Raw genomic sequence first — 24,574 nt, 5'->3', positions numbered from 1 at the left:
CAGTGACAGTGGTTTGCTGTGACAAAGCAACCAGAAGTCATTCATTTTCATTATGAGTTGGTGAACTGAGGCAACATTAATGACAATGGCTGCTGCCGATACAATGAAGTTGAGTTGTTTAACTTAATGCAAAGACACAATACAGCAACTGCCAATGAGAGTGCAGACAGTGGAGCTCTCTCCTGATACAGCTGGATACTATAGTTGAATTGGAATGCCTACTAGCGGCAAGCAGTGCATCGACATGGCCTCCAGCAATTTAATCACTGTCAGTTTGAATTCAACTTTACACCGTGTCCAGCCAGACACAACACTGTAAACCCCTCAACATACTCTATGCAAGTATGCGAACGCAGACACTTCTAGCTATGCAAGCTTGATTTTGGGTGTGTCGATGCATTCCAAAATGTGTCAGAATGCAGTTCACAACTAAATGCAAGTACATGACTCAATGTTGTCGTAAGGGGCAGTTTAGTGGACTTTAGTGTGAACTGTAAACTACTGTCATGGCGGATCAAATGTTTGAAGAGAATATGGCAGAGCAAGTAAGTTAGTCAATAAATGTATAGCAACTTACCTGAATAATAACACATCCGTTTTTTTGGCACCCACAGGTGTTTCTCAAAGTTAAGAATGCAAAGAATGGACTTGTGTTCTTGTGAAAATCAGTCATGCCTAACTACCTTGAAAGGGCAAACTCGAAAGGACAGGAGGACGTAGAATACATCTGTGCTAGTTTTGAGATGTGCTACGATATGTAAATTCAACAACCTAATAATTATTTTCTTCCAACGAGTCCACAAGAACGCACTGAGCTTCACATAGTAATCAAATATGTTCTTATTGGCTGTGAGTTTGTTGTTTAGTACTGGATTTGCACTTTCAAAGTGAACAAATGGTTAGATCACATGTCTGTTACTCTTTCTCTCTGTGTTTTGTTTCTGTTCAGGTATTGATATCTGAGGGTTTGGGTCACTATGCACAGGATCCCTCCTTCATCCAGGTAGCGAAGCAGGAACTTGCAGACGCCTGCGACATGACCATGGAGGAGATGGAGAACGCTGCTGATAACATTCTCAATGCCAATGCCCCACCCAACACCAACGGAAACCTGCTACCCTTCGTACAGTGCAGAGACACTGGTTCACAGGAGTCTCATTGCAGCCACGCACTGGGTCTCTCCACTGCCACAGAGCCAGATGAACTGCTGGGGGCAGAGTTAGACCACTCTGAGGGGGCAGGGCAGCGGAACAGCGCCCTGATGGAGGACGAGGACATGGAGTGTGTGACAAGTTTGTAGGGGGAACAACAGCACAGAGGACTTCCTGTGTCTTAGCCTAGCTCTCTCCGAGGACACTGCTGTCCTGCAGTCTGACCAGTCTGTTGCGTGTACCTGCCGTAGGGGTATAAGGCCATTCTGCTTCGCTGAGACCGAGTTGGGTTTTAGTTCTTCTGTGTGTTTGCGAGAGCACGAGCTAGTAGGCGTGTGTACATGTTTGTGTGTGTTTCTAAAGTGCCTCACAGTTCTCACAACCTTGATTAAGGGATTGCAGTAAGGAAGAAATGAAAAACCCTAACTGAGCAGGGGATGAAGGGAAAAGATGTGCTCTTGCTCACTGAGTGGGATCTGTTTACCGGTGTGCACCTGTGGGCTTGTTCTCAGTGGTGAACAGAGTGAGTTTGTGCTGACTTGTGTGTGGTGGAAGTCACCTTTAAGACTCAACGGCCCCTCCTCCTCTCCTGCAGTTCTTCGGCGTGGCTGTGTGGTGCTGAGCAGGTGTCGGGAATTTTCCGTCCAGGGGCTGTCACAGGTTCGAGAAAATTCTGGACAAACTGGAGTGGTAAAGCCCACTCAGACACATTAGCAACTCTTTTGTCCTTGCTCTCTCTCCTTTTACGGGGCTGTCCATCCATTCTTCAGAAGTGTCATTTGCAACCACCCCCAAATCACTTTTCTCCTTTTACAAATTTATTTTTCTTTTTATGAGTTTTGCTGCTTTTTTAATTCACGATTTCTACCCGTAATTCTCTGGTTTAGCCTGCACATAGCTTTTCTGTTATCAGTAGAAAGACTGAACTCCCAGAATTTCTCTCTTGTGTACCGGTATGGCTTTCAGGTAGCTGTTAGCTGTGAAAAATACAGGTCATTGCATCAGTAGCCTGCTTCGGTATTCTGCCATTTTTAGTTCCTTTTTTCCAGTTTTGGGTACTTGTGACATTGTTTTTCTTGGACTGCACACTGATGGATGCTGATTTTTTTGTTTTGTTTGTTTTTTCCTAAATTATTAATATTATTGAAGGCATTCAAGAAGTTTATACCGGATGCAGTGTTGCTAATGCCTCTTACAGACAACATGTTATTTATTTATTTATTCCTATCAGAGGTGAAGCATGTTCGGAGGTGTTCAGTCTCTCTCTCATGATGTTTATTGGTAGCTCACAAGCTTTTAATGAGCAGTGTAACTTACCTGGATGCAGGTAGCACTGGCAGGTCTCATGGTTTCCCTTGCTGCTGTTGGATTGGACTCATGTTTGTTCTGAAACTACTGACGTTTCTTCACTGCTGATCTACAGAAACATTCAGTTGACAGGGCGTTAATGAAACATTGCGATTCTGTCAATGACCCCACCTGCTCCACACAGGAAACAGCAGAGCTTCTGAAGGTCAGTAAAGGTGCACTTTGAGGAGAGAGAGGGTGGAGTTTTCAGGGATGTCTGGGTAGCGTATCAGTTTAAAAACTCTAATGTAGTTCACACAGGGCTAAATATATTACCATAATATCAACTCATTATGAAAGTACCAACATCAGCAGTGTCATTATACAATGTTATTAATTACAATTATTATTATTACTGTTATTGTTAAGAATATTTTTTTCGCTGCGTTTAGCACTGTATCCATGCAGTTCAGCGCACACACACATACACAGAACTATTTTTTGATCTATTATGCAAATAAGATGTTGAAGTGTCAGTATTGTGTTGGTAATGTGTAAACGGTATGGAAGGCATCCACTAAACACATCCACAAATGTAAAACCTGACCAATCCGCTTCCAGGAGTCTTTCTGTCTGTGCCACACACTAGACTGGGTTAGGAGTTATGTCACCGTTTTGCACACTTCTTCAGAATATGATTATATGAATCTTTCTTTCCGTATATGAATAGATAATATACTGGGGTTTTGTTCCAGGTCTTGGACATTGAAATCCTGAATTACATACATACCTTAGATTTCTTTCACCGGTCCTGTGCATTTGGTTGTGAATGAGTTCCTGAATGTTTGCAGGAAATCTCTGCTCTGAAGATAATGCAAAACTTGTGAAAAAAAAAAAACCATGAAAAAATGTAGCTAGAACCCACCTGCTCTGTTCCAAAGCCACCACTTACACCACCACACTCTCATATCTCCAAACACACGTGCCATGTGTCATTGTGAGGCTGCCCCAGGAATATTTTGAGGCCTTGGTTGTGTATGTGTGTGTCTGAATCCATGTTTAGTATATGCAGAGTGCGGAACCGAGTGCGTATGTGTGCAAGTATGCATGAGTGGTATGAAGGCCGTGTTTGAATTTGTGTTTAGTATATGCAGAATGAATGTGTGCAGGTATGCATGTGTGGTATGAAGGCCGTGTTTGTATTTGTGTTTAGTATATGCAGAATGAATGTGTGCGTGCATGCGTATGTGCTAGCATAACACAAGATATGCAAAAACAATGCAATAACTTTGACTGTGCAACAGTTTCATTCAGAAAAACAGCTGTACAAAAATCTAAGATACAGAGAGAATATATTCACTGTTGTGTGTTACGTTACAGAACTTTAAATTGAAGAAACCTGTCATACTTGAAATCGGGTGCATTTGAGTATTGAGTCTTTTGAAATAATCTTGTGCGGGTCAGTTTGGTTTGATGTTTTTTCCTTAGTTGGTTTAAATTATCTCTGCATGAGGATTATTTTGGTGTGCCAAGCTTTTAGTAACTTTTTTGTTTGTTTTCATTTTAAACATTGAGGAAACATTGATGACGATGATGAGTCAAATGGATCGTGAAGGTGTAAATACAGATGGGAGAGAGACACATCTTGTTGGTGTGAAACTGATTTTGCATATCTTGTGCTCATCCAGCTGAAAGGTGCATGATACGCAAGAGCAGCTCTCTCTATCACTTTTTTCTGATACTTTCCCTCTTTCTTTTTTATCTTTCCATTCACTCACCGTCCTGTTTTTCAGCAGAAATCACAGTGAAACCCACACAGGTTAACAGGCTTGTTTTGATTTTAGACTGTGTGGGTTGTTGGTCATTTACAGTACATGAATTATCACCATGTTTGAGGCTGCAAGTAAAATATTAGAAATCCCTTAAATTTTATGTGTAATTTCTCATGTCTCATGGACAATCTGCATTTTGGGGAGGATATTTGATCTGATCGGAGATCAGAGGTTGGATGTAACTTTGAATTTTTGTCTCTTGCTGGAGTCTGAAGAATGGGCCTAGCAGACAGACTCCTCCTCTCCCGTCATTAGCCAATGATTGTATATTTTTATAGACTATAGTGAAGAATTAACACATGAGAAGAGAAAATATAAACTCATCTATATCTGCTGAAGGTCAGGGTTAAAATGGCTACACAAAACAGTGTATGAGAATGTATGTAGTGACTTATATGTATAGATTTATGATAAATTAAATTTATGATATAGAGAAATATAGAGTAAATCATTCGTATTCACTGCAGTAGCTCCTTTTGAAACTCCAGTTGTACGATGGCCTATTAAGCAGGACAGACGGGCATTTATTAAGGGAGGAGTGCAATGAGATGAATCATGTAATTTAAAACTGCAGGGCTTTTTCAGAGCTGCTTTATTCAGATCGACACATCACATTGCCCTCTGATCACCTGCATATGATACTGTCTGGATAAGCTACAAGCTTTCATTACACAGTAACAGCCCCTGTATTGAATTAAATGCTGAGTAACAGCAAATGAAAAGAAGGTGGCTCTACCAGAGCATTGTTTGCTCAGGACTGGGGTAAAATGTACCAAATATTTGACTTAATATTTTATGGGTTGCTCAGTGAGTTGTTTTTTTTCCCCTTAGATAATTTTTTCCAAATCATTTAATTGTAGCTTTTCTTCTCTCAGAGAATCAGAAGTTATTTTAGATATTTTAATATATGAGAGATATTTATCGGATGGGGAATGGTGCATCAGTCCATTGAACTCTTGATTGGTTGTGGCGTGTATTTCAGTTCACCGTCTGTAGCAGCAGTAAACACACTAATTTCCCTGAGAATAAAGTCTAAGTTGTGAAAGTAGGTTACTGAAAGATCTTGCATTTTTATCTTTCTTTCTTTTTGGCAACATTGCAAGATTTAAAGCCGTGTTTGGAAATGTATAGCCCTTGGAAAATAGGAAAACAGCCTTTGGTTTTCCAGTATTATTGGAAATGACCCATAGTAAATGAGCAGCAATGGAACATTATCAAAATTCTTCAAATCCACGACACATTACAGTAAACCGCAGTACCACTTACCAAGTTATTTGAAGCATCTTACTGTAGTTTCTTAATTTTTAGGGTGATTGTTTTTATTTGGATGAACCCAGTAATGAAGGAACATTACCTTTATAGGAAAGATTTTTCAAAATGTTCAGATTAGTTAGTGGATTTATTAAGGACGTCTGTATTCCAAATATTTGGCTGGGCAGTTCTGTGTATGATTTTTCTGGGTTCATGTGTGTTTTAATGGGAATTCTGCATGTGTCAGACTGAAGGGACGTGCTGTGGGGTTGACCTTTGACCCAGAGATAGCCTGGACAGGTGCAATGTCTGCCCTCTGGTTTAACCTTTGTGTAGCACGTATCTCTAATATCCTCCTTTTACATGACTGTTAATTTGATATTATAATAAGTTAATGTAGTACGTTAATGAGTTTTAATGATAAACTAAAAGCTAAGGTGGTGATGCAATAATCACAATTTGCACATTTAAACCACATTTAGTTTGATACATCTTAAACATAATCCAAGTAAAGGATGAATTTATGCATAGATTTTAGATTGTTGTGTAAATATTAATTTCGCCCTAAGCTCAAAATGTCAATCTTGCCATAGTTTCATTACGATAAATTATTCATTATTAGTAATTTATTCATAATGATAAATTAATGCAGATTTGTTTTATTTTCCTGTAGTAGGTAAGAGAGGTCTTCAGGTGTGTGTTAGCATTAATATCAGTGTTTTTGATACACTGATGACATTTGGAAACCAAATTCATGGGTTGGTTTGTATTATTGTCTTGTTTTCCAGTACAAATATCTAAAACATCCTTAAAACAAGATACATTTACTTGACAAGCAAAACTGTGAGAGATAATACAACTTTTTTCAGAGAATATATCTTGATGTAAGTTTTTTTTTTTTTTTTTTTTTTCTTTAATGGCAAATTGTTTATTGTTTGAAGCATAAATCTAACTAAATTTTGTGAGGTTTGTGCTTAAAACAAGAAAAAAAAAGCATAAACGTACTTGTTTTAAGGATATTTACTAGGCTTGGGATTGAGGCCTTTTTCACGCAACAATAGTCAGAAAATGTTCCTGAATATTATTGAGATATATCGTCATTTTTTTCAGATATAAATAGGGCTGCTCATTGCACAATAGTCTTTGTCTTTTCAAACATATTTCTCAACACAACTTTGGTAAAGTGTGAGCGGCAGGGTAAAGGGTGTCGCACACCGAACGCATCTGGCAGACGCCATGGCGCGTTCTAAAATTCGAAAGAACTATTTTCTCAAAAAGTTACGCACACACTACTGCTGCTGCTACTCGCCATCTCCAGAGGCTGCTCAGAATTCTGCAGCATACAGCATGCTGCATTGCATTGCATAGTTTCCTATTAAATGCGACCCAAATCATTATCAAAGGACATATATTATTTACTCTAGACATTACCGGATGATATATTGTGTATAAGTATCTTTCATATAGCCTACACAATGTATTTTGACAGCTTGAATGAAAGACCTGTTCAAGGCTACATACAGAGAAAGTGCATAATAATTTCTAATCATTCAGTTTGCGCAGTTACACTACTTTTATACACTAATCTGCAAACTCATCCATGTCACTTTGTTTATTCCTGAAGAAGTACAAAAACCTTCGTAACATTTGTGTGTAGATTCACAGTGACTAGATTCAATGTGACGTGTGTGACTCGATTCACAGTTTGGACTTGTTTGCCATGTCTTATCTGCGACTGGCTTCAGTAAATGTTATATCACCTTCTTCTGGTCTTCCAATGCTATTATGACAGACTACATTAAACAAGGCCAAATGACAGTGAATTAGAAAGCATGCTAATTTAAATGTCATATGCCGATAATAATGTGCTGATCAATAATCAATATTTTATGGCATGCCTAATATTTCCATATTTTACTGGAAAACAAGACAAAAATACTGAATAAGAAAATGATCACAGAATGCAGAAGATTTTATCTAAACCAGTCAGAGGCTTTTGAGTGGCATTTCCCTGCCTCAGGTTCCACCTAGCGAATGTAGCACTAGAGAAAGAAAGAGATGGGTGGAACAGTAAAGATTTTAACCTCTAAAAGTTAATATGAGACCATATTGCACAAATTTCCATGTAAGACTGAAGTGAACATATTTTTACATCCTGCTTGCTTTCAGCAGAGAAGGGGGTAATACTTTGCTTGATCAGGTTGAGTGCATCGTTGGGCTGGGCGATATGTAAAAATTATTTTATCGATAATTGCTTAAAAAACATTGCGATATCCGATTGCATCGTCAACCCCCCTGCCGAGGGTCGGTGAATTTTTTTGCTTTATTGATTTTGCTTTAAAGATTTAATTCATTCATTGAAACACGAAAAACATAGAAGACATGTCTAAATTCAAATTGCACTTTAAACTAAATGAAAAAAGCAATAAAATAACGAAGTGACCAAAAAATCTCATTTAACCACCTTATTTAAACATTTACAGTCTCCAACGGCTCCATTTGCCATCACACAAGCATCCGCCAATGACACCAGGTGGAAAATTACTAATAGCCTACAGATTAAGAACTAAAGACAATCATAAATGTAAAGTTAATAATAATCATAATAATAAAGCCTAATAAATTCCCTTGTGTTCCTAAAATAATGCTGCCAAATGTGTGTTCTTATCGAATTTGTGTTTGTTTTGCGTTTTGGTAATACAGTTAATGCTGCCTAAAGAAAAAAAAATAGAACTCAATTTTAGGTTCAATGTGAACGTGTCTTGTATTATTTTATGATTTTAATCACTTTCATCTTTGTTTCTTTAATACAAAGATATATATTACTGAACCTGCAGAGTTGCATTCACAATGTATGCCAACCACGTGGAAATAAAGCGAACTAAACTCAAAGCACCTCCCGAGATAATCTGAGATAATTTGCAGCATTCTCATATATGACATTATTAGTTTTCAGACGGATGAAACAAGAAAAAAATAGTAAAAACTCTTTACATATGCTTGTTCCACATGACAGGCTCGTGCTGCACGCCTCTGAACAAACAGCGAATCAGATACGAGCAATGTCGGCTTTTCTTTTGTCTGTTCTTAAAAATATAATAAAGTGTGTTATCTTCAAGCACGCGTCTTTGTGGCTAACAGCATTTCTTGTCATGTGTCACTCCGAGATGTCGCCCGCCTGTTGCGGGTAGATACAAAATTACCCGCGCAATACATTTGGACGAGGAACTTGTGAACTGGATTCAGCCTCGTCAAATTTTGCGGGTGGCGGGTGCTTTTTTCACACCCTGGCCACTGTTTAATATATTTGCCGACTTCCCTGAGCCATGGTTTTGCCATTTCCCAGTATTGTCGATCATCGTCTGTTTGCAATCGGCATCGGGATCTTTGTAAGACATCGTCGATATCCGATAACATTGTCCTATCGCCCAGCCCTAGTGCATCGAGCTCTGGGCTTGATTTGTTGGATCTGGCCGAGTTGCTTTTTGTCTGGTTGGTTCCCTCTTTCTCTAATGGGTGGAAGGACTGAGGGAGATAATTCCTTGACAGCACCTTAAAGAGCTTTCTTTCTTTCAGCCTAGAGCAGATGTTAAAGAAAACGTTATAGAAACTATAATCAGTGTTACACTATTTTTCCTGCGGTCGGGGCTGATTTGGTTCATGTTTAACTAGTAATGATGACTCATCGCACACAAAGGGAGGAATCTTTGAACAGATCGTCTCTGTTGCTTTATTTTGATGACCACATGAGCAGCTTTAGTAGTTTTTATTACGTCGGTGCGGATGGGATATATAGTCTCGAGGTCCTGAGTTTGTTAGATTTATGATTTGAATTAAACAAAATTAGATGCGTGTCATGCTTTTGGTAGAATTCGAAGGCATCCGTGCTGACCATTCAGGTCTCTCACGAAACACCATCAGAGGTCATTCACATTTTGGAATATTTAATCAACTTTTGAGCCCAGGTGTTATTGAAACCTCAGTGAGACGTCTGCATGGTCTGTCTTTCCCTCCTCTGCTTTTGCTGAGGCTCTTGTTTCATTTCCATCATTCTTTCATTTGTTCATTTAGATTTTAAAAGAAACGCTACATAAATCTGAAGATTCAATCACTTTTTCTACTCCTATTTTCAAATAAAAAGTGAAAAGAAAAACCAACAAAAAAATTGGATTTGTAAATAAGTGATTGTACAGTTTGTATCTGTATCTGTCAGTCTGTCTTTGGTGACAGAGTGTGTCTTGCTTATAACGCACGCTACCAGTAAATAAAAACTAAAAAAATATCTTTAGATTGTATGGTTCTTGACAAGAAGTTTTAAATTAATCTCTGCTGTATATTCCTGTAATATTGCATTTTTATCTGAGGAATGATGTTATTAAACAATTGCAAATAAAATGAATTTCCTAAGGTTTGGTCCTTCATGTGCTGCATCTTAAGAATGCTGTGATTACTGAAAACAATGGTCATCTATTGATGGTTTCATGCTCAAATTTTTTCTGCAGTGTTTCCCAGGTAAGATCACACCAGACCAACTAGTCATTAGCATACTGAAGAACAGAAACTCCATTCTATTAGCCAGAAGAGCATCTACAGTAAATACTGCATTTGTAACACTTATTTCTGCATTTGTTCAATCCAGAAGCAGCATTATTTTATTACAGCCAGATCACGACATTTTATGTAAAAAACATACATCTAAACTATTGTTTTCAACATTTATTTTATAATTAATCCAGAGTCCAGCCACTGGATCAGTACAATCTGCAGGTTTCAAAATACTGTCATAAAAAAATTCTGTCCAGGTGAGTATGTTTGTGTATTGTCTGTGTACTTCCTGTTTGTTTTTTTTGTTTAGAGGAAAGGGTGCGTGGTCCACTGCTTGATCATCCATGACTCTCTGTGATGAAGAGTGAAGAACTGATCTGGATTCAGTCCACAGTTCACCATGGCCCCACGCAAAGCTGCAGGAGGTTCTAGATAATGCTAACAGAGAGAGAGAGCAATAAACAGAAAAAAAAAAGAAAAAAAAACTTTGCAGTGTTTTATTAATTCATTTTCTAAGTTCTCAGGATACAGAGTCAGTTGGTCTAAATCCGAAGCTTTGGCTCTGACAGCATACTGCCCAGTAATGGCTTTCCAGCCAGGCGCATTCCAGTGGCCCAAACAGGGCATTAAGTATTTGGGCATTTTATTCCCAGCAAATTTGTGTGATTTAGTTAGAGTTAGTTTTGACTCCTTAATAAAAAGGTTTTCGAGCAATGTGGGCAGGTGGGCTTCATTACATTTATCTATGGTTGGGAAGGTTAATGTTATTAAAATGAATTGTATTCCAAAATGTAACTACCTGCTAAAATCTCTCCCTGTAGATGTCCCCCTCTCTTACTTTAAGAAATTTGATAGCATAGCGAAGTCCTATATTTGGAATGGTAAGCATCCTAGATTACATTTTAATAAGTTACATAGACCGATTGACAAAGGTGGGCTAGGCCTACCCAAGATTTTGTTTTATTATTATACATTCGGTCTCAGACATTTAGCTCACTGGTCGTTTCCACCTGAGAGAGCCCCTCTCTGGTTTTGTATTGAACAGGAAGTTCTTGCCCCTATTTTGCCATTGCAAAGCCTTTCTATCAAACTAACCGGAGAAGTTAAGTTACACCCATTATCTCGGTATGGACAAAAGTGTCCAGAGTGTTTAATTCAGGCATTTATTTTAATGTTGCCTCAAGCATATGGTTGAACCCAAAATTATGTATTAATAAGTCCCCTTTCTGCTGGTCAGAGTGGATTGTGAGGGAGGTTAATACACTCGGTGACCTATATGAGAGTGGAGTGTTGAGATCCTTTGAAAATTTGGTTCAACATTTTGAGATTCCCAGATCTCAGTTCTATAGGAATTTACAGCTACACCACCCCTAAAGCAGCAGATACTCTGGGAGAGGTGATTACTGCTTTTGGAAAAGGCCATGAGGCATCAGTGTATTACTCCCTGTTAATTCAAAGTCTGGTGGACGGAGCTTTAACATCTATCAAGAGAGTATGGGAGAAAGATTTAAACTTGGTATTGGAGGAAGGAGTGTGGGCTAGGATTGTAAAAAATGTCAAGTCTGTGGGTTTGCCTTATGCAATTCAAGATTTTACATAGATTCTATTGGACCCCCTCTAGATTGTATAGGCTTGGTCTTAAAAATACACCCACCTGCTGGCAATGCCAATTGGAGGATGGAGACACAACCCATGTTTTTTGGGGGTGCATTAAGATGCAAGGGTTTTGGTTGAGGGTTCAGGATTTTGTATGTGACGTCTTGGGCACTCGGGTTTCGTTTTGCCCCAGACTCTGTGTTCTGGGAGATGGGGCGGTCATCAATGTGGGGAATAAACCTGGAGGACTGTGTCCTAACCAGTGTTATGGTCACCAGACAGATGATTTTGAGGGGTTGGAAGTCAGTTTTTCAGGAGTGGTGCTCGGAGATGGGGAGAGTGGTGGCCTTAGAAGAAGGGTCTTATAGAAGATTAGGGAATTTGGATTTGTTTGTTGGGAAATGGGGTAGATACTTAGCGTTCTTGGAGGGTTCTCGTGTGGAATAGTGGAGAGAGAGGGGTAATTGTCAATGTGTGTGATTTTTATATATATGTATTTTTTTTTCTTTTTTTTTCTTCTTCTTTATTAGTTGTTTGGTTTTTGTTTTTGTTTTCTTTTGTATGTGTTCATGTATGACCACAGAGGTGTTTGTTGGGGTTGGGGAGGAGGAGGGGTGATAGCGGGTGTTAAAAGTTGATTTTGTGTAATTATGTTTTGTTTTTCTGTGTTTTAATAAAAATGTTAATCATAAAAAAATGAAAACTTTGCAGTGTTAAAATGGCCAATGGATGGCAGTAAGCATGCATTAAAATATGTTTTTGATGTTGTCTATGGAGTCCTATATAGGACAGGGAGTGAATTTATTTTCTGGAATATTTTTGCATTCTATTACCGTAAGTTTTGCATTCTGTTGCAATTTTTTGAGGTTCCCTCACAATAGCTTTATCCATCCCTTATGAAAATTAACCATATTTTTTACCTCAGAAACCATTGTTCAACTGTGGTATTTGTAGTAAAATCATAGTAACCTAAAAATTGACCATGGTTTAACTACAGTAACAATATTTCAACCATGATATTTAAAGCAAAACCATAGTGATAATACAGGAAAACCAAAACTATGGTAATAAAATATCATAAAACAATCATTCTGCTGCCAAAAAAACAAAACAAAAAAAAAAAACATGGTTACTGGTTTTACTATAGTGACACTGTAACTTGATTTTTAAAACCATGGGTCCTACCATGAAAAAAAAAAAAAAAAGATGACACAAAAAAAAAAAAAACATGCCTTTACCAAAAAATTTTTGGATATCCTGTGGTTTAGAAATACCAAAACTGAACTATGGTTACTGTAGTAAAACTATGGTTAATTTTCTGATAAAGCTACAGCGAGGTAATGCAAAATGTATTATGAGGTAACATAAAATATTTCAGAAAATAGATTTGCTCCCTGTCATCTAAGAGTTTATGTAGAGAACTGCCTGACTATCTTGGCTTAAAAAAAAAAAAGAAAGGTTAAATTAATCCTAAATCTTTAAAAAAAAATTCATGAAATATCAGAGAGAATGTATGAGCATTCTCTCCAAATATTTTTATCTTTATATGTTTTCCTTTTTCTCTGCTACTTTAAAGAAGTTAATGTCATCTTCAGTAAAACCGAATTATTTAAGACAAGAGTCTTGAAGCGGCACTGGAGTTGTGATGAATTAGTAGCTTAATGGTCTACAACACTGTCTCAAGCTCATTGTGGTCTAGGTTCAAAGCCCAGGAACATAAATAGATTCACAGTGGTTTAAAAGGGGTAATTTTTTGAGAACTATAAAATTATTAAGGACAAGTGGCCCAATGACAGTACAAAGTTGTTGAACACTGGTAGCTCAGTATTGTAGAATGCTGCCTCAAGATAATTTGGGGTTCAAGTCCTGGCAAAAAACAAAATAGGATCACAGTTGTTTTTAAAGGGACGATTGAGAATAATTGAGAAAAGCCCCAAAGAAGCCACATGGTTTTATGGATCTGGTAGCTCAGTATAGTAAAGTACAGCTTAAAAATCTTTGCGGTTCAGGTTCAAATCCTGGCTGAGACACATACTTTATCACAATGGTTTTTAAAAGAGACCAATATTTGAGAATTGATTGTTTCTTTGCAGCTCTTGACAATAATTCTCCATGACATGTGGATCTGGTATGGTAGAGCAGTGCCTTGAGATCTAGGTTCAAATCCCATCAAGAACACCAATAATATCACTGTCCTTTAAAAAGGAAGATTATTTAGCATTACTGACAAGAGCTCCAAAGAAATGCTAAAGTTGTGTGGATCTGATAGCTCAGTATGGTAAAGTACTGCCTTAAGATTATTGAGGTCTGGGTTCAAGTACCAACTGAAACACAAGAATTAAAATGTAACCTTGAATTATAAATGTTTTTGAGTGCATCAGCTTTATGTAATATATGTCCAAGCCTCTCCACCTGACACATAACCCCTGTGGGCAACTCTCTAGAGAGTCGGGGGGGACACCACTCAGGTATCCCCCCACCTCTTGTGTTTTAGCATACATTCACCAGTTCCAGTGCAGGCCCAGTACTGGCCAGGATCAAAGCCTGGACCTCCTGCTCTAGTTGCAGCCCTCATACCAGTGAGCCACTGGTGCCTGCACATGAAGAATAGTTCTCCTGGGATCCTTCTCCCTTGAACTGATGAAGATGACAAAAAAAAAAAAAAGAAAAACTATTGCATTACTTTTTATGTCTGTGAATGAGGCAAGCTCTTCAATGCAGTCCACTAACACATCAATAAATCTCTTGACAACTTCTTCATAGTAACTGATTTTGGCCGAATTACAATATTGAGGGAAATTTGACTAAAACCCCAAGGTTAAAATTTAATGGATGGATAGAAGAGCTCTTCTTATTCACAGGATGTAAATGTCATACATATTGTCCACTTCTGTAAGTTCATACCTTGTACATTAATTTACTGGGTAAACATTCAGAATTTGAAATGTATTTATAGAATATATATTAATACAATATACACATAGACATATTTTATCATCATAAAATGGTCAGCTAAATAAATTCAGAGAAAAACATGAAATTGTTGGTTCCCACAATTTTTTTCTCAATTAAGGTAAGAGTTGCAGCCTTAATCCTAAACTTACAGATCAATATTTAAGTCCTTTTCTACTATAAATTCTCCTCCCTGTCCAGTAGGTGGCGATATGCACGAAAAATGCTAAATATAATTCCCATACACTCGTTTGTGTTATTTTATTACATTAAATGTCTTTAAAATACAATTTAATTGGTAGTGTATATAACACACAACATAATCTTAAGACAAAAATGCAAAAATAATAATAATAAATAGAAAAGTAGATAAATAAGTTCCCTAAGATATGCTAAAAAAAATAAAATAAAAAAAAATCCAAAATGCCTCTGTATGCCAAACACTTCCACAGAGAGAGTATAATAAGTAGACGTACAAGTAAAGCCTGATGCAGTAAAACAAGACCGGGCTCCACTAACAGCGGCTGGACAGCAATTACACACAGTCAGAAAAACCCCATCAGATAGAGAAAATTAAAGAAAGTCTGTGTTTATGTGAGAGAGATGGGCTCATACCTCATAGGCTAAAGCAAACGTCCCCCAGTGTATGGCCAGCAAGTTTTTTGCCTTCACATCAATGTGGACCTGAACAGCCTCCTCCAGGTCCACATGCTGAGATTTCATGATCCCTTTAAGCAAGAGAATTTATATCACATTATTACTATACTCCTGTTAAAAACAACCTAGACAAACACACACAAACCAAAATAGAAAACACAGACAGTGCAGCCCATCAATAATGTATCAGACTGATTTCCAACAAATAAATAGTCTAAATATAAACAAAATACTTACTAGTTGATTGACACTTACCTTGGCAGGTGTGCTCTGATAGGGATGGCAGCCAGGTCAAACGGTCCAAAGTGTCTTCCAATCTCTTGAAATGCAGAGCAGTATCCCGTATCGCCAGCAAAGAAGAAGCGACTGTGGGACCCCATGATAGTCCAGCTACTCCATAATGCTTTACTGTCATCCAAAGGTGAGCGTTTGCACCAGTTCTGTGCTGGTGTGCAAAAAAAACGTGACATCATCGTGCCCAGAAATACGGTTTCCCACCCACCAGTCCAACTCAGTTACATTCTTACAGCCTGCCTTTTGCATCCAGTCCGCTAGGCCAAGCGGCACAAACCAGCCCAGGTCAGAACCAAATCGAGTGTTAAGCGCTGCCACTGAACATGCGTCCAGATGATCATAGTGTGTATGACTGATCACGACCACGTTCAGACGAGGAAGCTACTCTACAGTGCAAGGCAGGCCGTGGTAACACTTCGGACCCATGAATGGCATTGGAGAGGCACTCTTGCTGAACATGGGGTCTGTCAGAATCACCAGTCCCTCCATCTCTACCAGGACAGTAGCATGACCCAACTAGGTTGCACGCAAAGATGAGCCGGTTTGCCCGCACTGATCTGGGTTCTGGATAAAATAAGGCTCCAGAACTGGCAACGAGCAGTCCAGAACCTGAGAACAGACAGAGTAAATTCTCAATTATACACCATGTATAATTACCCCATATATAAGTAAATTAAATATTATTAAAGGGATAGTACACCCAAAAATAACAATTCTCTCATCATATGCCATCCCAGATGTGTATGACTTTCTTCTGTAGAACACAAATGTTTAGAAGAATATCTCAGCTCTGTAGGTCCAAACAAGTCAACAGGGTCCAGAAATTTGAAAGTCCAAAAAGCACATAAAGGCAGCATAAAAGTAATCCTTATGTCTCCAGATCAATATTTAAGTCCCTTTTTTTTTTTTTTTTAAACAATAAATCTTCACTTTCACATTTTTCTTTTGTTTTGAAGATTCACATTCTTCTGGAATATCACCACCTACTGGGCAGGGAGGAGAATTAATAGTAAAAAAAAAAAAAGGACTTAAATATTGATCTGTTTCTCATCCACAACTATCATATCGCTTCAGATTACATGGATGGATTTAACCACTGGAGATATTTTAGATTACTTTTATGCTGCCTTTATATGCTTTTTGGACCTTCAAAGTTCTGGCCACCATTAACTTGCATTGTTTGGACCTACAGAACAGAGATATTCTTCTAAAAGTACTAAAAGTTAGCATTTTCTTATTACATAGAACTCTTACACCTCCAAAAATAAAGAAAAATGTATTCCTCATTATATGGCCTCTTTGAAGCAGTCTCAGAAATGTAATTTAGTTTGCAGCATTTCAAACAGCTGAATCACTGCAGTCCTGTTCAATCTATAAGAGAACACCAGAGCTTAGAGTGTGTGCGTGTGTGTGTGTGTGTGTGTGTGTGTGTGTGTGTGTGTGTGTGTGTGTGTGTGTGTGTGTAAAGATTACTGTGACACTGAAAAGTGATGCAAAATAAAAAGACAAGGGAAGGTGGAAATTTGTCTGGCCTCCGCTTCCTCATTTTAGAGAGAACCTGTTACAGTGGTGCTGAAACCCAGGATATTTTTTGAGGAAGAAACGCCGTCATGGAGTCCTCGCCATTCGCCGAAGTCATCAAGACTCTTGATGGCATCCACCAGACCCAACATCAGGCCCTTCTGGACTTACGTGCGGAGCAGAAGCAGTGTTTCCAGGTCCTGTTCCAAGCCCAGGCGGAAGACCATCAGGTATTGCGGAGCTTGATGGCCCAGGGGAGTACTCCAGCCGCAGCTATAGCCCCAACCCACATCATGCTTGTGAAGATGGGGCCACAAGAGGATCCAGAGGCATTCATCGAGCTCTTCGAGCAGGCGGCTTAAGCGTAGGGCTGGCTGAACACCCAGTGGGCAGCCCGTTTGCTGCCCTTGCTGTCTGGAGAAGCCCAGCTCACGGCCCAACAACTTACGGTCGCTAACGCTATGGAGTACGCAGACCTAAAGTGGGCCATCTTGCAGTGGGTCAGCCGTAATCCAGAACAAGTCAGGCAACTACCAAATGTAATGGCTGAGTGGGTCCAGTGCCACCACCTGGCGTCGCTCACAGAGGCAATCCAGCTGGCTGAGGATCATTTGGCGGCGTACCCATGCGAGCCCCCATCTCTCGCTTTCCCCTCTCCTCTCGCCCTTCCCCCTCCTCTCCCCCTTTTCCTGGCCCTGCACCTCAGAAACGGGGTTGCAGTTTCCCAAAACTGGCGCCCCATTCTAGGGGTTTCCCTAACCCATCAGTTTCCTCTCTCTCTCGCCTCCCTCACGGGTTGGTGACTCCACTGTCAGGGGTGTGGGGGGAAAACCTGGGCCAGTCTGCTGGCGCTGTGGGGAACCCGGACATTTTCGGGACCAATGCCAGGCGATGGAGGTAGGGGCGTTGGAATCTAATAAGCCATTAGACTAATCACTTTCAGAAAAATATTATTAGGCTACCACAGTACCACAGCTCCCTATATGCATATTATGCAGTCTGCGTAGGGCACCAGCTCCCTAGGGGGGCACTAGAAACTCCACTGGCTGCCCTTACTCGCATGCTATACGTTACTCAAGGACCCTGTAGCATTCGCGAAACACAGCCGATCGCCTCGCGCTCACACTTTCTCATCACGCCTTTGCACCGTGCACCACGTTAGCAGGGTAATGCCATGGTACTGAATGATTTATCATGTTCATATTTCATGATACTGTCATGGTACTCCAAGGTACTTTAAAATTACCATGGTTTTACTATGACATGTCATAAACATGGGGTTATCACAGACCATGTCTGAAAATAAATAAATAAACAAGTGTATTACCATGGTGCTTTTTGTGAGAAATGTAAAAAAATAAACTATTATTTGTTATAAAGGAAAAATGGAAAAAAATATGTACAGTAAATACCAGAAAATGGTTAAATACTCAAAAAGCAAATAAATTAGTTAAGTATTTATAATTAATACTCATTCAAAATGAGACCTGCTAAGGTCTGTGCACATCACTGCTCTCCAGGTCTCAGTCTAACCATTAGATGACCAGGTGGAGGATCGGTGATGATCTGGGGGTGCTTCAGCAAGGCTGGAATCGGGCAGATTCGTCTTTGTGAAGGATGAATCAAGGTTATCCTGGAAGAAAACTTGCTTCCTTCTGCTCTGAAAATGTTCCCGAACTCTGATGATTGATTTGTCCAGCAGGGCAATGCTCCATGCCACACAGCCGGGTCAATCAAGGTGTGGATGGAGGACCACCGGATCAAGACCCTGTCATGGCCAGCCCAATCTCCAGACCTGAACCCCCATTGAAAACCTCTGGAATGTGATCAAGAGGAAGATGGATGGCCACATGCCATCAAACAAAGCCGAGCTGCTTGAATTTTTGCGCCAGGAGTGGCATAAAGTCACCCAACAGCAATGTGAACGACTGGTGGAAAGTGTGCAAAGACGCATGAAAGCTGTGTTTGAAAATCAGTGTTATTCCACTAAATATTGATTTCTGAACTCTTCCTAAGTTAAAACATTAGTATTGTGTTGTTTAAAAATGAATATGAACTTGTTTTTTTGTTTTTGCATTTTTAAATTTTTTTTTTATTTTTTTTTGTGCATTTTTTGAGGTCTGAAAACACTGCATCTTTTTTGTTATTTTGACCAGATGTCATTTTCTGTAAACAAATGCTCTAAATGACTATATTTTTATTTGGAATTTGGGAGAAATGTTTCAGTACTTTATAAAATAAAACAAAAATGTTCATTTTACTCAAACACATACCTATAAATAGTAAATCCAGAGAAACTGATAATTTTGCAGTGGTCTCTTAATTTTTTCCAGAGCTGTATATATATAAAGCTGTATTAATATGCACCAGAAGACCAGCTGATTTTATGTATCAAGGGCTTTAACAATTTAGGCAGTTGCAGTTACAATATTGTACCACAAGAGGGCGACAGACATCGGAAAATAATTAAAGTGAGTAGAATGGCAAATGTGATTCCAAAGGGAGCATTTGTGGCTGAAAAACACTCATTTAACTATTAAAACATTTTCATAAAGACGACACCGGATTTATTAATTGATGGATGAGAAAAACAGCTCGTTATAAAGGTAAAATTAATGCAAGAGTTCATACAATTCTGAACAGTTCACCAACTTTCTCTGATTGTTGTTACTGTGACTGTTTTGTTAAAGTCCCTTCTAGCAATTTATTTATATGCTCTCCAAGATCAGGATCACGTGACGTTGGAGTTCAGAAACACTTTTAACATTTCAGTAGTCTTAGTGAAATGTGATGTTTTGATACCAGCTTCATTACCACCACAAATAATAGCCTAACACTAGCTAATTTTATATATATAATACTAACTAATTATATATATATATATATATATATATATATATATATATATATATATATATATATATATATATAAACGCATAGCCTCATCACAGAAACAAATAGCAACACATAATATTCTACGCTTACAGGATAGTACATCACATGAAGGTCTTAAATGGTGTTCATCTGCATTCGTGTCACATTCCAAAATGTTTCCCTCTGCTAGTCACGAATGTTATACAGATGCAATCTCGCAAGCAGACAGTGGATCCTCTGCACACAGCTGACAATCTCCAGACCGCATGTCGAAGTGTCAGCAGCATAGTTTTACGTTCAAACGGTCTGCTGGGGCTGTGAACTCTTGTCGTGTCTAGAAGGGATCCCTCTCTCGTCAACTTCTCGCGCATGCGCATTCTGTTCAGATGCTTTCGCTTGTGCGTATTAATTATGGAAAGCATTAGAAACTTCAATAATATCAATAATATAACATTATTATTATCATTATCATAGAGTGACTATTTGCACTAGGTGTAAACACCTAGTCTGGTGGAAAGAAAGAAATTAAAGACAAACTGCTACTTAAGTGTCTTTGCAATGGCTTAGTGTGATAAGATGGTATGAATGGGCTTTTTCTATGTGGATGACCTGCGTTCTAACCCTCCTTTTGACCCAGTTTTCCCCATCGTGTTTCCTGTCTCCACTCTTAATATTTTTCTTTAATACTACTTATAATAATGAATAAAATGAATATAAAGGCTGATTTCCTCATAGCGATAGGTTGGTGCAGGGTGTCTGTGGGACTCTAAATAAACACACCACAGTTAGTATTTAATTAGGAGTGCAAATAGTAGGCTATCTGTCAAAAACTATTTACACGTAGTGCGGATTCAATCTTTGTTTATTAAAATATAAAGTTGCATATTAGAACCCGGGACTTCTTATACAATTGGCAAATATTTTACCACTGGAGTGCAGTCAGACACTGAACAACTGAGCTGACTGATGTCCTTCTCCACTCACCAACAATCTCATGACCTCAAGTAGCGTAGAGCTAAAGTTATCAAATTTATTATGTGAAATATTTATTTTAGAGCTTGAATTGATCATCAAACTGACTATTCATAAAAACAGACAATTAAAAATAATATTTTACGACCGCTCCTCGTTGCAGTGCGACTTCAAATTAACGCCGTGTAAGAATCTCGCGAGATTGACGAGAGAGGGATCCCTTCTAGACACGACCGTGAACCCTTGCAGTTACTTCCGCATAATTTACACAACACACATGCACGATGTACGTGCTTTTCTCGCTCACGTCCACCTAAAAGTCACAAATGCACATTTATAATGACTTAATTCACATTTCTAATCACAGTGACTGGAAAGTAGCATTATAATTGAAAAAGATTCACAAATGATTCAGTCTTGTTGAGTCCACTGCTCTCCTGTGGTAAAATATTGCAACTGCATTTAACTCCATTGCCCTCTCAAGTCTGTCAAGGGTGCCTGGTCTCCAAATCATCACACACATGTCAAAATAAACGGAAGAATAACTCGACAAACATCTGATTACATGTTCTTTTCGACATTTAACCATACATAGAAATAACTCTTTTACATCTAATACATGGAAAATGAATGTAACTCCTCAGTTATCAACTTCTAATGATTTATTACAGTGTTTCCCAATCTAGGTCCTGGAGAAGTGTCCTCACCACTACACTACACTACTATTTTGGTTTTCTCCCTTATCTAACATTCCTAATTTATCTTATCAGCTCATAAGTAGAGAACTCAAAGATCTGAATGGGGTAACACTGATTTATTACTAGGAGAATACATAATAGTATTTCAACACTATTGAAATTGGGGGAGGGTGGTATGTTGTGTTGTTGTTTAATAGCCTCACAGAACACATGTGTAAAGGGAGGAGACCGTGCCCTGCAGTCAGGCAGGTCAGCAGCAGGTCTCTATCAGAAACAGATGCATACCATGTTATTCTACATAACTCAGAGTGATAGTTTACAGATTTCTTGGTGGATAATCCCATCATAGCTGAATATCACACAATCTCTCCAACAATGAACATGTTTACCATGCACTCTGATCTGTGTATTCTAATATGTTCGATAAAGTATATAAGTGAAAGATAAATAAAGATTACATTGAGTTCACAGTAAATAATATAAAAAGTGATGCAATGCAAAGTTTCAAAATTACTCAGAAAAGTACAGCCTAGAACAGAGATGAAAGTGAAACGGAGAAAGAATAGTTTCAACTTTATTAAGTGTTAATTAGCATGCAATAAACATGGCACTACTTAAATAAGGTACCTACACTTGTTGAGAGTAGTACACTAAATAATGACATTCATTGATTACATAAAAAAAATATCTCAGATAATTAATAAATTAATGAATGGGTAACACTTTACAATAAGATTGTATTCACTAACACTGGTTAACTACATTAGGTAATATTACTTGTTTCATATTCATTTCAACCAGAGGTGTATAGTAATGAAGTACACATACTTTGTTACTCTACTTATATATATAATATTTTTGATGACTTTCACTTTTACTCAGGGCCGTAGCTAGTGGGGTGAAAGGTGGTAATGATTCTAGGGGCCCAAAGGTCCAGGGGGGCCCACAACAAATTCAAAACTGTATTTGCTAATAGGAAGGGCCCAGAGCAATATACAGCCAGGGGGACCAGAAATCTTTGCTACGGCCCTGCTTTTACTTCAATACATTTTGAAGAGAAAATTAATAATTTTACTCCAATACATTTAGTTACTTTTGCGACTGAACAAAGCTGATTAAAAACTAAAAGTGTAATATAAACTGCATGCGGCTCGGTTATAGTAATGTCCGATTTGTGAACAAATCATTAGAGTCGAATCTTTTGATCAATCAGATTGTTTTGAATCTGCAAAATTGGTTCAAAAAGCGGTCATTCTTTGAATCGATTTGCTAATCTGAATGAAAATCACCCGGACAGTGAACAGCGTGTATTGCGTCTCTAATCGAAAATCTAAAAATAAGAGACTGTTCATGTAAGTTTTAATCTATGTTTTGGGCAATAAATTAATTTGATAAATTTTTTGGGGCTTAAACATGAATAAAGTTGTGAATTACTGATTAAGTTATTTGCCTTAAAGAGATAGTTCACCCAAAAATGAAAATTCTCTCATCATTTACTCACCCTCATGCCGTCCCAGACATGTATGACTTTCTTTCTTCTGCTGAACAAACACAAAGATTTTTAGAAGAATTTCTCAGATCTGTAGATCCAAACAATGCAAGTAAATGGTGACCAAAACTTTACAAGGTCCAAAAAATCACATAAAGGCAACATAAAAGTAATCCATACGACTCCAGTGGTTAAATACATGTCTTCTAAAGCAATATGATAGGTGTGGGTGAGAAACAGATCAATATTTATGTCCTTTTTGTACTATAAATTCTCCTCCCTGTCCAGTAGGTGGCAATATGCCTGAAAAATGCGAAATGCCAAAAACAAAAGAAGAATGTGCAAGTGAAGATTTGTAGTAAAAAAAGACTTAAATATTGATCTGTTTCTTACCCACACCTATCATATCACTTCTGAAGACATTGATTTAACCACTGGAGTCATTTGGGTTACTTTTATGCTGACTTTATGTGCTTTTTGAAGCTTCAAAGTCTTGGCCACCATTCACATGCATTGTATGGACCTACAGAGCTGATATAATCTTCTAAAAGTTGAGCATTTTTTTCATGAGGCACTTTAACATTTACCTTTTCCATAAAGGTATCTTTAACTTTACCATGACAATTGAGGACTTTACACAACACAGTTTTTAACATATACTAATACATTTTGTAAATAAAAGTTTTATTTGTTAACATTAGTTAATGTATATATATATATATATATATATATATATATATATATATATATATATATATATATATATATAATATTATTTTCATAAATTAACATTAACCAAGATGAATAAATGCTGTAAAAAATATTGTTATAATGAAATAACATTATTTAATTTATTTATAAATGTTAACGAGCATAACCTCATTGTAAAGTGTTACCAATTAATGGACATTCATATATTTGAATGTGAACTACTGATCTGTTGATCATTACATGATCATCATTACATTACATTAATGATGTTTGTTAATCAAAGTTGTGGGGAAAAGTGTTATGAAGTTGTAATTTTAATAAGCAATGTGGACTTTCCAAAACAAACCCTGAATCTGCAGAACTCACAGTGTGTGTGTGTGTGTGCGCGCGCGCGCGCGTGCTGAGCACTCTTGTTCAGTGCGGGCAGTGCAGCTTTAAAGCGGTCCGTCCATGATGCCTCGCGCGGTGTCCCGTTCACTGAATTTACTCGAGTGAAGCGCAGAGCTGCTGCTGATGTAACGGGTCACACCACGCGCACAACTTAAGCCAGCGGACACATATTAACATGCGGACCGGGCCGGATTTAATATATTCGTCTGAAGAGAGTGTTCTGGTAACATTGCTGGTATAAATCAGATCATTAAAGCAAAACTCGGTTCTGCACAGACGGAGTGAAGTGGACCCGGACTGAGGCTCGTGAACGACTGCAGGCACACGCAGGTATGGATATGATTTTAAACAGAC

The 24,574-nt window shown here is 38.2% G+C and overlaps 2 protein-coding genes and 1 pseudogene across 3 annotated transcripts in view; 2 read left to right on the top strand and 1 right to left on the bottom strand.

The window, feature by feature from the left end:
* The window catches only part of LOC127435437 (voltage-dependent L-type calcium channel subunit alpha-1C-like), a 233,249-nt gene extending 223,321 nt beyond the window's left edge, over nucleotides 1-9,928 (top strand). Inside the window, exon 47 of the mRNA XM_051688932.1 lies at nucleotides 950-9,928. Coding sequence (XP_051544892.1) covers nucleotides 950-1,300 — 351 coding nt within the window. The 3' untranslated portion in view covers nucleotides 1,301-9,928. The remainder of the gene's footprint in view (nucleotides 1-949) is intronic.
* Nucleotides 6,411-17,177, bottom strand: LOC127434921 (N-acyl-phosphatidylethanolamine-hydrolyzing phospholipase D-like; annotated as a pseudogene).
* Nucleotides 17,178-24,264: 7,087 nt separating this feature from the next.
* LOC127435418 (ras association domain-containing protein 8-like) overlaps nucleotides 24,265-24,574 on the top strand; it is a 28,116-nt gene continuing 27,806 nt past the window's right edge. For both annotated transcript variants that reach the window (XM_051688905.1, XM_051688904.1), the window contains exon 1: nucleotides 24,265-24,550. The gene's annotated coding sequence lies outside the window, so the exon portion shown is untranslated. The remainder of the gene's footprint in view (nucleotides 24,551-24,574) is intronic.

This window comes from Myxocyprinus asiaticus, chromosome 45, assembly GCF_019703515.2.
Source record: "Myxocyprinus asiaticus isolate MX2 ecotype Aquarium Trade chromosome 45, UBuf_Myxa_2, whole genome shotgun sequence".
Classification (NCBI taxonomy): Eukaryota; Metazoa; Chordata; class Actinopteri; order Cypriniformes; family Catostomidae; genus Myxocyprinus; species Myxocyprinus asiaticus.
This window is presented reverse-complemented; position numbering and strand designations above follow the sequence as displayed.